The 14,091-nt window shown below is 41.7% G+C and overlaps 1 protein-coding gene across 1 annotated transcript in view; it reads left to right on the plus strand.

The window, feature by feature from the left end:
• The first annotated feature begins 778 nt into the window (after positions 1-778).
• Positions 779-14,091, plus strand: part of LMTK2 (lemur tyrosine kinase 2) — a 43,267-nt gene continuing 29,954 nt past the window's right edge. Inside the window, exon 1 of the mRNA XM_065684373.1 lies at positions 779-1,127. Coding sequence (XP_065540445.1) covers positions 977-1,127 — 151 coding nt within the window. The 5' untranslated portion in view covers positions 779-976. The remainder of the gene's footprint in view (positions 1,128-14,091) is intronic.

Consider the following 14,091-nt stretch of genomic DNA (forward strand, 5'->3'; position numbering starts at 1 on the left):
TTTAAACTGTCACCTCATTTTCATGTACTCTGAATTCAGTAGAATTACAAACCTCAACCAGAATACTCTTTTATTTCAGAATCCTGCTTGTATCATTAATTTAATAAGGTCATTTCCAGCCTTGGAAATGCACAGGCTGCAGAGGGTGGTTTATGCCCATCTCTATGTCTAACTTGAGGTTCATCACCTCCCTCTTCTTGCAGAGGAGCAGGAACAACGCATGCACACCGGCTGAGTTGGTCTGAGAAACAGCACGGCGGAGAGGTGTCCATGTGCCTGCCCCGCTCCGGGGCTTCTGAGGGAACCAGGCTCTGCCTTCTACTGCTTCTCTCGAGGTTCCTCGTCCGGCCTCTAGCTTCAGAAGGGCCTGTGTCTACCGCAGGGTCCCCCATGACCCGGTCACGCCGGAGCTCCGGACAAGCACACCCCCCAAGCGGCGCTGTTCACGACACCCCCGCCGATCTTGCGCATGGAGGGGCCAAACTCCGCCTCCTCCCGCCCTCGGCACCGCGCCGTCACCTGGTTGGCGGAGCGCGCCTTCACTCCGAGGGGAGCCCCGCCCCCCTGCCATCGCCCAGAGCGCGGCTTGGCTGGCAAACGCGCCCCGCCGTTCTCGCGCCGCAGCCCTCGCTTGCCTGTGCGCAGCGACTGGCTGACCTGTCTGTCAGTCACCGATTAGCCCCGTCCCAGCCAGCGATGCCGCCTCCGGAGCGTCAGGCGCGGGTTAATTGGCGCATTGGGCTGTCAATCAGCAACGTGTCCCGCCCCTCCCGGTCAGGTAGCCCGGAAGATGGCGGCGGCAGGAGCGTCTGCAGGGGCTGGTCGTGCTCTGTGAGGGGAGCGGGCGGCGGGTCCGATGCCGTGGGCGGCCGCACCGCGAAGGCGGGGGGCAGCGGCTGCCGCGGGCGCTCGCCGGAGACGCTGAGACACTCGAGCCCCTCATCCGGCGCCGCGCCTTGGGGCGGGAGCGGAGGGCATGCAGCAGCGCGGGGGTCTCGGCGGGGGTGCCGGGCGGCGGGGGCGCTGCCCGCTGTCGCTCGGACCCCGGCGCCCGCTCGGGCTCGTCCTTCTGCTGTCGCTTCTCTTAGGGAGCAGCGGGGCGGCTCCGCTTCCGCGAGCAGGTGCAGGTGAGGCGCGGGAGGCGGTGGGGGGAGCGGGGCTGGGCGGGGGCTCCGCGGTGGGGCCTGCGAGGGGGCGGCGGGGGCCTCGGCGCGGGGTGCCTTTGGCTGGGGCAGGCTCTGGGGGCTCGGCGGCGGAGCGGGGTTTCTGCGGGGGCACTACGGGCTTCAGAGCCCCGTCCCTCCCCCGGGCTGCGGGCAGGGCCCCGCGCCGCGCTCACCCCGAGCCGAGGCTTCGGGAAGGGCACGGCGGGTGGATGGGATCCCGGCGCAGCGGGCTGCGGCTACCGGCCTGCGGCTGCCGGCCTGCAGGTCACGGCCGGTGCTTGTGGCATTGGGCGGTATGCCGCTGTAGGTATCTCGGTCTCTTTAGGTTGAGCTAGGTTCTTGTTCTCTGTGTGTTTACCTGCATACGTTCCTTCTGTAGTGCCTACCGTTTTAGCCTTTACAGACCTTCGGCGTGATTTTTCTTTTTCCTATTTTTCCCTGTGAATCACCGGGATTCCCGTTCCTGGGAGGAGGCTCTTAAGGGCAGACGGCGCTTCCCTCCTTTCCGGTCAGATTAGTCGGATTTCCCCCCGGCCCAGTCTCTCTAAATAGTAATGTAGTTCACATTTATTTGTCTCTTATGTAGGTAACCCTAACTTCCTTCTATTTTCTTGCTTATTTTCCTGTTTGTCTTGAAAGCACAAAATAAAAAGACATCCTGTTAGTCATATGTGTCACTGGTCAGAGGTTTATTAGTGCTGGTAGGTAACAACCATCTCTGAGGTGTTTTTATTTTTTGATATTTCACATAATGTTGTATGGAGACTCAGTTTTGTTGGGTGTGTTTTAAATGTGTTCTTAGATCCATTTCTAGCCATGAAGAGTTGAACAGCTGAAATAGACAGTATGATCACAAAGGAAGAGGAGGAGCAGAGGGTAGGGAGAGATCTGAAGCACAGAGATTAGGTAATTTGGCTGCTGCTCCACACAAAGTATCAAAACTGGGAGTGGAACCCATGCTTCCTTTGTTTTTGGACCTGTGCCTCTTTCTCAGTTGTTTCTTGTTTTTTTTTACTCCCAAGAACATTTCTGATTTGTTCATAAGTTACTCCCTCCATCAGCCTTCTTTGAAGTCTTTCTTACTTTTGTAGAAAGTACTTTCTGAAGAAAGAAACCTGTCAATCAAGTCTGTGTTTCCTTTGAGACTAGAAGATAGTTTGTTCATTTAGGAAATACTTGAAGTTTATCCAAATTATATTAACTTGTTCTCAAGCCATGAGATAAGGCAGCAGAGTCAGTTCTGTGTGGAGGTCTTTTCTGCCTTTTTGAGGTCTCTATTTCTCGGAAATGCAGTTAGTTTTTCTGTGTAAAGGTTTAAGGGTAGTTGTCAAGTGTTTGCTCTCAGGACTATGGTGTGTGGCCTTGCAAAGCTGAGAGATCAAAACAACTTCCGTGACTCTGGTTAAATGATTGTTTTAAAGGCTGAATTAAGGATGCTCAGTGCAGTGCTGCTAAGAGAAGTATTTATCATGTTCTGATATTGGGCTCATACGACATTAATGAGACAGCATAATTCTGTATGTTGGTTTTGATTGTAATCTAGGCCAAAGCATGTATACATGGGATTTTACCTGAAATAACCCAAAGAAACCCAATTAACTCCAGGAAATGAAACTGCTGCTTTCTACTGTATCTTTGCCGATATGGTAAGAAACAGTGTCCTTGGAGTATTTTATTGACAGATATTGACTTGGAGTATTGTGTGCAGTTCTGATGTCCTCAACATAAAAAGGACATGGAACTGTTGGAACAAGTCCAGAGGAGGGCCATGAGGATGATCAGGGGACTGGAGCACCTCCCGTATGAAGACAGGCTGAGGAAGTTGGGGCTGTTCAGCCTGGAGAAGAGAAGGCTGTGTAGAGACCTAATAGCAGCCTTTCAGTACCTGAAGGGGGCCTATAGGGATGCGGGGGGGGGGACTCTTCATCAGGGACTGTAGTGACAGGACAAGGGGTAAAACTTAAACAGGGGAGGTTTAGATTGGAGATAAGGAGGAAGTTCTTTCCTGTTAGGGTGGTGAGGCACAGGAATCGGTTGCCCAGGGAGGTTGTGAGTGCTCCATCCCTGGCAGTGTTCAAGGCCAGGTTGGATGAAGCCTTGTGTGGGATGGTTTAGTGTGAGGTGTCCCTGTCCATGGCATGGGGGTTGGAACTGGATGATCTTGAGGTCCTTTCTAACTCTAACTATTCTATGATTCTATAAATCTTCAAGGCCTCAAGAGGAACCTTTTCCAGTTTCACTGGCATTACTTTTGCTGGGAAGACTTCCTACTGAATGAAATAATGTGTGCACATGGGGTTGTGTGCAAGATTCTTGGTCCTGTAGTATGTCCTGTATTGTCACAACAACAGGAACCAGTTAGAAAGGTACAAGGACTTTGTTTTTCTTTCCTTTCCTTTGAATAGCTCACCAGTGGATGGCAGTGAGACTGTTTTCTTGAACCTTCTTGCTCACACTATGTGTGTTTTATAATGAGAAGACAAACCTGTGACTTTGTTTTGTTGGGTTAGGAATCCTGAGTTGTGTTTAAAAACAACTTCAGCCATATTGTGAATTCCTCTCCCATGTATCCCAAGGCAGGTTGTTTTTATTTCCTGTCCTGGGACTGGCAGTCACTGATGGTCTACATTCTGGGCTGTAGCAGTCATTATAGTTCACCATAATACTCATTCTGATACATACAAGTTGTGAACTTGTGAAGAATTTAATGAACTTTTCATTAAATAATTAGCAACTTGTTTCAGAATTGTTTCAGATCGCACAGTTCTGTAACTAACAAAAAAGGTTGCTGCTTTAACACCCTTTGTTTTTTGTCAAAAAGTTTGTTTGACAACCGCATTTTGATTTATGTTGCCCTGAGCTTGTTACAGGAAAAGTGGGAATCCACAGAAAAAGAGGAAGGTGTCCATAGTTGTAGTGAACTTTACAGAATAGTTTGTGGAATATACCCATAATAAATTATCCTTTTTTTGGGGGAGGAAGCTGGAAAGCAGGAAGTGGTAATGGACAGGTTCTAGCAAGACTAGATTAGATTCATTGTTCAAAAATGCCCAATTTTGTCGACTTGCTCGGAGGTGTGCCACACTATGGCTGGGGAGCTGTTGAGTTCCCAGGGCCTTGATCAGGAAGAATGATGCTGCTCTTTTAAGTATGGCTTCATAGTGTTAGCATATGAAGCTGTGCATTGATGATGTGGTCTATAGTAATCTTCTGGATTTGAGGTTATATTTCTAAACTCATTTAATTTTTTTCTTTTCAACACTAAGGAAAGGAGGTAAAGGAAATAGGGCTGTAACTGTTCCCCTGGTAGGGTTCATGGCAATTATTGTAGGAAATGGGAAAAACAAAATGCTGAAGATGCTACTAGCTAAAAATACTTTGGCCAGCTTGGATTTAGTTTATTCTGTGAGTGGAAAAGGAAGATACTGATATTAACTGTGATAATGCTAAATTTGAAGGTTTCACTTTATACTGGAGGTGAGGGCTGCAGACAAGTGTGCTGTAAAGGAGTTCGTATAATGATGGTCTGTAGTTGTTTTGGGTCTGTAGTGTTTTGGTGATTTCACCTGAATGTATCATACAAAGATGACTTCCATTTCTAGTACAGTGTGGTCGAAGTAAGGGCGTTTGGCAGCTACTCTTTAACAGCAGTATTTAGTAGCCAAACTTAGTGCATTATAATCTGACAGGTCTACTTTACTGTGCTAAAGCTTTACATTTACATTCAGTCTCTCTTTCTGTTCTTCTGATATGGATTTCCATACGTGACCTTAATTCATCTGCTTCTCCAAGAAAACTAAGAATCTGAATCAAGGGTATGTATATGATGACAAAGTATTTATATCATCTCTGTGCTCTGTGAAGTCCGTGCAAATACAAAGTAACAGGGAATCAAAAATGATCTTATTTTCCTGTAAAACTTGAATAGGTAGCAGCATTTTTGGTAGGTGTGTTCAATTTCATGTTTGTGATGAATTATGTAGTCTTTTCAGTTGAATTGAGGCGCCTGGGCTGGTGCTTCCCTGGTTTGTGCAGAGAAACTCAGTCTTGGGGCTGAATGTCATAGCAGTGAGTCCTTGCTGATGAGCTTAGAAAAGATGCTTAGAGATTGGTGTGTAGCATCCAGAGGCATACATCTGGAATATATACATGTTCACACATTTGTATCTAGTGAAATCAACTGGCCATAGGTGACAAGTTAAAACTTTGAGATTAAATCACTTAAATGTTAAGAGGAGTTCTGCAGCATATATATACTCTTGGGAAAATTGTTGCTTTTGGGTTGCTTTGGCTTGGTGTTTCCCTTGAAATTGTGTCAGACTGGAGCCCAATTGTGGTTGTGGCTTGTGGTTTGGTACAATGCAAAATGTCTGTGACACTTGCACAAACTAAGGAAAGCGATTTTCTAAGGATATGCAAGTTAGTGACTCAGATCACTTGAAATTATGAAAAATCTTGCTTGTAAAATGGGGACTTTAATTTGTGTTATATACTTTTATTGGGAGTGGTCTGTCTTTCCTCCCCCTTTCAAGCACTAAACTTGTTTACTTCTCACTGTATTTCTTTTTCTAGCTTCTGTCCCAGATGCTTAATAATTGTAGAGCTTGAGCTGCTAAGTTGTCTTTTATCTTTAGTTTCTATCTGAGAGTTTGTGACTGAGGTAAGAAGCCAACCCTGACTCCTTGGCCTGCAGGGATGTTCCACGCAAGGCTTTGTTCACAGGTTTGATCTACTTTCTCTCTCTGCCTTTGGCTGTAAAGTGTCTGGATTTCGCTACAACTAAAGCAGTCCTTACAGGAGGAGGTCACTTCCTGAGGTTATTTCTCACATCTTGAATGCTTGGGTGTATTTAATAATTCCTCAGATATCATTGCAACGTGGTAGGATAGCACTGATCAGAGACTGCCAAAGGTATGCTGTCAGGCACAGGTCACTGGTTTCAAAGGGCTAGTTAGAGCTGGTTTTGCCCCACTGTATGAAAAAAAGCAGTTAGTTACGTAGTGAGATCCAGCATTCTGTTTGAAAATCACAGAAGATAAAGTTAAATTTTTGAGGGCTACTAAACAACTGCCAGGCAAATTTGAACAGAAGTGATTTTTCTGACGTGTGCTGTAGTCTGGTTTCAGTCACCATCCACGTGTCATTTACCTGCACAGGATAAAGGGACCCTCGGTCACAGTAATGCCAGAGGCTGCAGAAAGCATAGTTCTCTGCTTAGGTCCTAACACCTGCAGTAGCAGGACAGCACATGGAGCACTGAAGTCTTGCTTAGATTTCATTTTGGATCTGCCTTTCTATTTGGTGTGTGCATCTATCTGGAACTTGATATAGGTCTGGATACAGTTTGCGATAGCTTCAGTGCATTTATTGCTCTGAATAAGCTGTATATTCAGAGCAATAAATAAGTTCGTGCTCAATAAGCTCTCTGTTTTCATTGTACTGCTGTGATTAAAAGGTCTTGAGCAGCATCAGTGATAGAAATATTTTGTAGATGCTTTTATAATCAGAAATTTACAGAATGTATCAGTATAGCTGTTTCAGCCTAGATGTGTAGTTGAAGCACAGCCTGTAGCAAGGTGTTGTGCCGCATGTAGCTTAGGCAAGATGATGGTGTGAAATAAGGTATGTCAGTGAATTGTCTTCTGATGGATTTTAAGTATGAAAAGCTGGTACAAAGTAACACTGTGTCCAACACTACTAGAGTTACAGAAGCTTTCTTAGTGGTAAGGAAGCATCACTGCAGTGACCTGAGTAACGACATTTTTAGAGACTATCATTGCACTCTGACACTTCTTTGTTGGCAAAGAAGTATAGAAGGAGCTTAATAGTAGACTTCTGAGTGCTTGCTTTTAAGCTATCAGCCTGTAGAACAGATCCAGTTTTCCAAAATCAGTCATTCGTTCTATGGTCTGTCCTTCCTAGGGATCCTTCAGCTGTGAATAGGGATGAGACATAGAGCTGCATAAGCTCTTTTGGCAAAATGCTGCTTCTTTCTTTCCCACATTTCTTAACTTAGTTGATCGTAGTTGGAAATGCATCTACTGTAAAATCAAGATTCTAGAAAATCCCATCATATGAAGGTTGTGTGTAATCTCTTTGTGCTGCTTTAAATGACTGTGGTCTGTCTACCCTGTTTTAGAAACATCTACAACTCCAGTGCCTCACTGTTGGAGAAATGGTATAGCAGATGAAAAATACTGTACTTGGGCAGGGATTAGTTGTCAAAACCAACATCTAGCAATATAGTATAAAGTATGCTCAGTAGGATTTTTTTATATGTATCTATGTATGTATACACACACAGAGTCTTAACAATCAGATAGTACCTTTGCAAGATGATAGTGCCACCTAGATTTTCCAGAAACACTGCCATGAAGGCCTAGGGTACATAATTATTTAACATGTATATTTTTTACCTTGTCTTAAGATGTCTTTGTGCAAACATCAGATTCTAACACTGAAACTTCAAACAGATCTCACTCTATAAACACTCGAAGTACTAGCCTATATTTAGTCCTTATTAAAATTGAGAAGTATGCTGTTGTGTGAGTAATTCTTTGACATTACTGGGAAGACTTGTAGTGTAATAGAATAGGGACAGAAATGTGAAGCTAACCCCAGCTCACACTTTTACTAGTTACTTGCTATTCAGCCAATGCTCAGGCCAGGACAAGCTTTCATTAAAAGTGAGGATTCGAGCTGTGGTGTTCTGAGGGTGCTGTACTACATGAGAATCCAGCATTGCCCCAGATATTCTTGCCTCAGGATATGTAACCTGTGCCACCTTTATGTACAAAGTGGACTTAAGTGGCTGTAGAAGCTCATTTGAAGCACCCTGTAAAGTAATGAGGGGGAGCATGGGATAAAATAGTTTGGAAAAGTGTTGGCTAGGTTGCAGGACAGGCTTCTTTAACAGACTTTACTCTTTAAGGACAAATGGGTGGATTGAGATAATTTACTAAAAATTCTTGACGTAGAGTTACACATCCAGTTGTGATAGGAATTAGCTAAGGTTACTTCTTGGAAATTGCATAGGGCAGGAATGGTTTTGGGGTCGCATGTCCACAAAAAATGTTTAACTATGGAATTGGCTATTGTCACTGTAGAGCTATATCCAGAACATGAGGTGGGTTGGAGGAACGTGTCAAGGGATTTTTTTATTGCTTCATGGGGGAAAATCTCTGTAGGAAATTGTCACTTGCTGTCTTAGTTACCCTTACTGCTGAGGATTAACTCTTGTAGGGAAGAAAAGCTGGTGGGTTTTCAGAAGAATTGTCCTGTGCACATGTATTGGCCTTCCATCCCACCCACCTCCCCATGATGGACTTAAATAATAGAGTTCTGGGGTGTGATGGGGATTGTGATGGGCAAGTTGAGTATAGGGGTGAAATGTTATTATCTACAAGTAACTTGGGCAGCTGTAATTTTAAGTACTTAAGAGGTTGCTTTTTTTTTTTTTTAAACCCAAGGTAGGAATTAAGATTTTCCACACTTGTAAGGAAGAAGGGGAAACAAAGTCAGGTGATAAAGTGCTTTTGCATAAAGATATATTTGTAATGTCTGTACTGAAGGTTGCTTTTGCTATTTGTGTAAACTTTGCATTATCCAATGTAAGGGTAGCAATAATGTCATGAGAGGACAGGCTTTTGGACTAACTCTCTTTAATAAAATTTTCAATAGTTCCAGATTATTTTTATTGCTTTAAGTTTTTAAACATTTAATTTTTCTTTGAACAGCAATAAATACTACAGATCTGAAACCTGGAAAGTTGGGGTATAAACAGAGAACTTCATTGAAGTTTGTTAAGGAGTATTATGTATGTCTGTTCTTAGGGATTTGCCCAGTGTAAGAACATTTCCAGTCTTTGCTTGAACTACTTTGTATGTATGGAAACAGTTTTAGATTTCATTAAGGTGCTGGCATTGCACTGAGGACACAAAGTCAAAGGAAGTCATCTGAGATCTTGGGAGTGTTTCTTCCTGTTGTGCTGGTAATGGTCATTCAAATCAAAGGGATGATTGGAATTTGGAATGCCTCTCATCCTAAAAGTCTCTCTTCTGCTCTTTTTTCCTCCCAGAGGAATCTCTGAAGTGCAAATAACATGCCTTCAAAACTTGTGTTGAGTTTTTGATTGCTTGTGTTGTATCTTACTTGAAGGTTGATGGTGATTTGGATGTGGCTCCAGTACAGTATTTTAAAGCCTACTGTAATACAGCATTGCACAACTAAATGATGGTACTGCATACATTTCTGCTGAAACTTAGTCTCAAAACTGCTGGGGTTTTGGCTCAGTTGTTAAATGGAACATAGCAGGAAAAAATTGAGATTACAGGAATGCAGGAACTAATGGAATGTGATTTGATGTTTGTTTTGTTTTTTTAAATACAGGAGCTGCAATGCATGTAGTGCTTCACCTTCTCATACAAATTGGACATAACACATTTAGATGTGTCTAAAATTGTTTTGGATAGGCGTTTGTTTTAGTATTCCACCTGTTACTTGTAGGCATTTAGAATTTATAGGCCTTGTTGTATCTGTACTGGTTTTGTGCATGCTAATAGCAAACCTCTGAAGATTTCAGGGAGTAAATAAATGCAGGAGAAGCCCTTTGTGAGAAAGAGGTGATGATCTGAACCTGAATTGTGAAGAACTGGGTAGGAGTCGAGAACACTCAGCAGTTGCTAGCATAAGGAGAATGACAGCATTACTTAGGAACGTCAGGATACCTTTTAGGAGTCTTGTTTATTAAAACCACTGTAAATTAGGGTGATATTACACTTTTTTAACCCGGTTACATTAATATCCTTTAAACACAGATAAGTAAATTGATCAAGTTTACGAAACATGCCATGAAAGTAACTATGGAGCGAAGTTAGATTTGGTCATTCATTGGTATTTTAAAGGCTGCCCTGTTCTGACTTAGTGTCAGAAAGTAGCATCTCAGTTCATGATCATGTAATTTCAGGCTGTCCAAGAGACAGTTTAAATGACTGCTGTCATGTTAGGTTTGCGCTGGAAATCGTTATAGCTATTAGTGCAGAACTGCCATTTAAATAGCTGCTCTTGAAAGAAAAGAAGCTCTTGCTTATGCAGTGGGACTGTTGTTGCATAGCAACTACTGTGCTGAAAGCTTAAAATCAGATGCTCCCTTGCAGTTCACTGTGCCCTGATAATGCTTAATTTATCTGGGCCTGGCACTGCCTTTATCACAGTAGTGGATGTCTTTCATTAGTGTACTCGATAATGTCTGTCATGTACACTTTTTTCCCCCAAGCTTAGGACTGCGTGGTATGAGGTTTTTAGCCCTGTTTCTTGAAGGCTGAGACCTTAAAGAATTATTAATCATATTGAACCAAATTTGACAGAGTCAGAGTTAAAGCATCATGGTCTGGAAGAAGGAAAGGAAGTCTGTCATCCCTCCTATGGACAGGAAGGCCTCTATTGTGCTGAGTGGTGGCTGTTGGTTGGCAAGTGAATGGGGATGAACGTTTGGCTAGCTGGCATGTCTGTTGATCCTATCTAGTGGTAGCAATGGATGCTACAGGTGGATGATGTGGGTATTTGAGAGTACTATGGGCAGACTGGGAAATAGATAGAGAAGGAAACCAGTTCTAGTGAGAAACAAAGTTTTATTTGCTTTGTTACTGCATTTGGTAGTTGATCTGTCTTATGAAGAAAGACCTGAAGGAAATTTAGGAAGATATAGAGAGTCCTGACCTATATAAGTTGCTTTGGAATATGCTTTGTATGGAAACAACATTTTTCCACCCCTTAAAACATTCTAATACATACTGAAGTGTATGTTCTCATGCCTATACTTGATCCTGAGAATGCCAGCATAATTTATCATCATTTTCAGTGAGCATGTTCATGTACTTGCATGTGTACAGGGTTTGACATCAGATGTGCTGTGCTCAAATTTAGACTTTAGTGTAAAACTTGCTTATGAAATGGCCATGTTCAGAGATGTTGAAGAATCTGCTTCAATAGCTGTTAAATACCTACCTCAGCCAGGGCTTTGAATTATTTGTGATGCCATGTACTACTTAAAAAGTAGGTAAATAACAGCATAGAATCAATGTTTAATACTGTGAGGCTTTGAAAATAGACCTTATTTTCTGTGTTGATAATTTAGGACTATCTAAATGCCATTTTGAGATGGAACATTTACTAGCACAGATCTTTGTAAAGCATTCTGTTGTGTTAACCTCGCAGTAACACATATAGTAACACAGACAAACTGCATCTCCTGTTTTGGATTAATATAGTAGTGATATAATCCAGGCCTCTTCCTCCTGCTTCAGTAGTTCTGGATATACCAGACCAAAGTAGTCTAGACTGATTTTAACTACAGGAAACCTTATTTTGTTGGCATTTTATATTTAGTATTTTCTTGGATCTGTTATGCAGTTCTTTTCCTAAAGAACAGATTCTGAGTTCTGGATAGATATTAAGACATAGTAGGTTGTTACTGCGTAGGGTTACATTAAATATGGTAGGTTTTTAAACTGAGATGATATGTTGGGTAAATTTAGTAAGTTCTCCTCTTTTATAATCTATTCTGTTAAGATTCTTCTGTGTTCATTATGAAATTGTGAGTGGTATTTATTGGATTTTATCCAGGTTTATATTAAAATGAATTAAATTTACAATGTATTTTAACAATTCTTTTAGTTAAAGGAAACGTTTCTGTACTGACTATATAAAATGGTCCTCTGTATTTAACTGAATGGATTTATTTCTGATTGCTCCTTTGGTCAGAATCTTACAATAAATAGCTATTGTTCCTTCATACTTTGACAATTTACAAACAGAAGGGAGTATTAACCATCTTCTACTTTTTCAGTTCCAAGTCATTTTACTAAGCTCCAGTGAATTAATCATTGGATAGAAATAGTTGAAAAATGTAAAAGAGGTTGTTGTACTGCGGCAGATTTTTCAGCACTTTGTCAAACACCAGTTCCATTACTTAATCAGGGACTTCCATCACTGAATATTTATTCAGGCTATTAAAATAACTTCAGTTATAATAAATCTTAGCCCAGTTACAGGTTGCCATCATTTTATACTTTGCATTTTTCTTTAAATAAAGTGCAGATTAAAATAAATATCAGTTATTAATGACTATGTGAGAGACTGGAAATTTTATCCAAGTGGAGCTGGATTCTGTAATTCTTATTAAGTAGCTCTTGTGTGAGTCATCTGAAATGCTCTTCTGTAAGTGTTGCAGGAACTTGCCCATGATAATTGGTGTTTTTCTTGTATTAAAGCATCTTTTTATAACTTTGTATGTGAAATTTGCCTTGTGTTTCTGGAAGTTCAGATGACTTCCATCTTCTTAATGAACTGTAAATGGTTAGTTGTCTTTTCAAAGGGGATCTTTATTCCCACCCCCTGTTTTTACTTCATTACTTTCTCCAATTAATCGCTGTTAGTTCACACAGTTTTTTTTGTTGGGAATTATAAAAGGTCCATGAGATTAGGAAGTAATATAGTGAAGAGCAGCAGTATTTTTTTTTGTTTCTGTATTCGTTCCAGGACACCTAAAGGGGATGGTTAAATAAAGGGATTTGTCAAACACCAGTTTGCCTAAAACACTTAGATTTTAGGCTTGATAAATGTGCAGGTTTTCTTTACAGAAGGAATGCCAACCAAAAGATGTTGTCTCTTTCATATGAAGTAACTCAATACATGTGCAGTGTATCTAACATGTACAGTGAATATAGCTTATGATTGTTAGTGTTCATTATGTTTAATTTTGAGTTAAATTAACTAGAAGGCTGGTATAGGACCACCAGCAGCCTGAATCCTCCTAGTTGGATTTGCTGTGATAACTTGTAACTACAGGGAGGTCAAAAGTGGTATCCTGAGTTGGAGTAACTATGATAATATTTATGTGAACACATATCATGGTCGCGCTGTTGTAGCTGTGATAGTCTTAAGGGCATGAGTGAGAAGTCTGTAGGTAGAGGTAGCATACTGTACTGGTACAGCTAATACAATTACTATAGATGTGCTTCAGAGTGCGTAAGCCCTTTGTGAGGTCTGTAAAAGAAGCAGTAAAATTGAAAGTGGTAGAGCAGATTTGAATAATTGCTCCTAAGTTTCAGTAGAGGCTGATCAAAAAGACCATCTGGAAGAAGATATGGTATTTGGAGCAGGGGAGGATGCTAATGAGAAGTGATAATGCTAATCTCCTGTGGGGAACAGAAGACACTGTAAAATGCATGTTAGCCATGTGGGCTTCCAAAAGGAGATGTTATAGTGTACCATAAACCCAAAATAAAAGTTTGATAGCTTTTTTAGTGTTGTATACACATGACAGCTGAGATGCTTAATAATTCCCTCTTAAGGATCTGCTCTGAAGTTAGTCTTTGAATAGTAGTGTCTTAAGACATACTAGTAATGTGTTCTCTGAATAAGAAAATGTGCCCTTGGTGTCAGAGTTCATATAGAGATTTACTTTTGCCTACCTGTCCCAGAGGCATCTGGTACACTGGATGAAGCATTCTGGAGGGTTCAGAAGTCTTGATCTTCTACTGGGAGGAATATATATTGTAACTGTGGTGATGTGTTCCCAGGTGGTGATAGTGGGGGAAAGTCTGTGTCTGTTCAGTAGATAGTCTGTGCTCATTTCAGTAGAGTTGGTGGTGAGAGTGAGGAAATTGTTTAGAAATTAGGTGGAATGGTTTTAGAGAAATGTCTTTAAAATAATACTTCTAATCAGTGATACCTGGTAACATAAATCTGTTTACTTTTTTGCAGTAAAGCTACCTTCCGTGACGTGGTTTAGAAGTTCAAAGGGAATCCCTTAAATTTTATCCAAAGCCATGTTACCTCTGTGTTTGTTACAGTAATTTAGCTAATGACTTCACCCAATGCTTCTATTTGTGGTTTAGGTAATCTTCAGTCTATTTTGCTACTG

The sequence above is a fragment of the Lathamus discolor genome, chromosome 6, assembly GCF_037157495.1.
Source record: "Lathamus discolor isolate bLatDis1 chromosome 6, bLatDis1.hap1, whole genome shotgun sequence".
Taxonomy (NCBI): domain Eukaryota; kingdom Metazoa; phylum Chordata; class Aves; order Psittaciformes; family Psittacidae; genus Lathamus; species Lathamus discolor.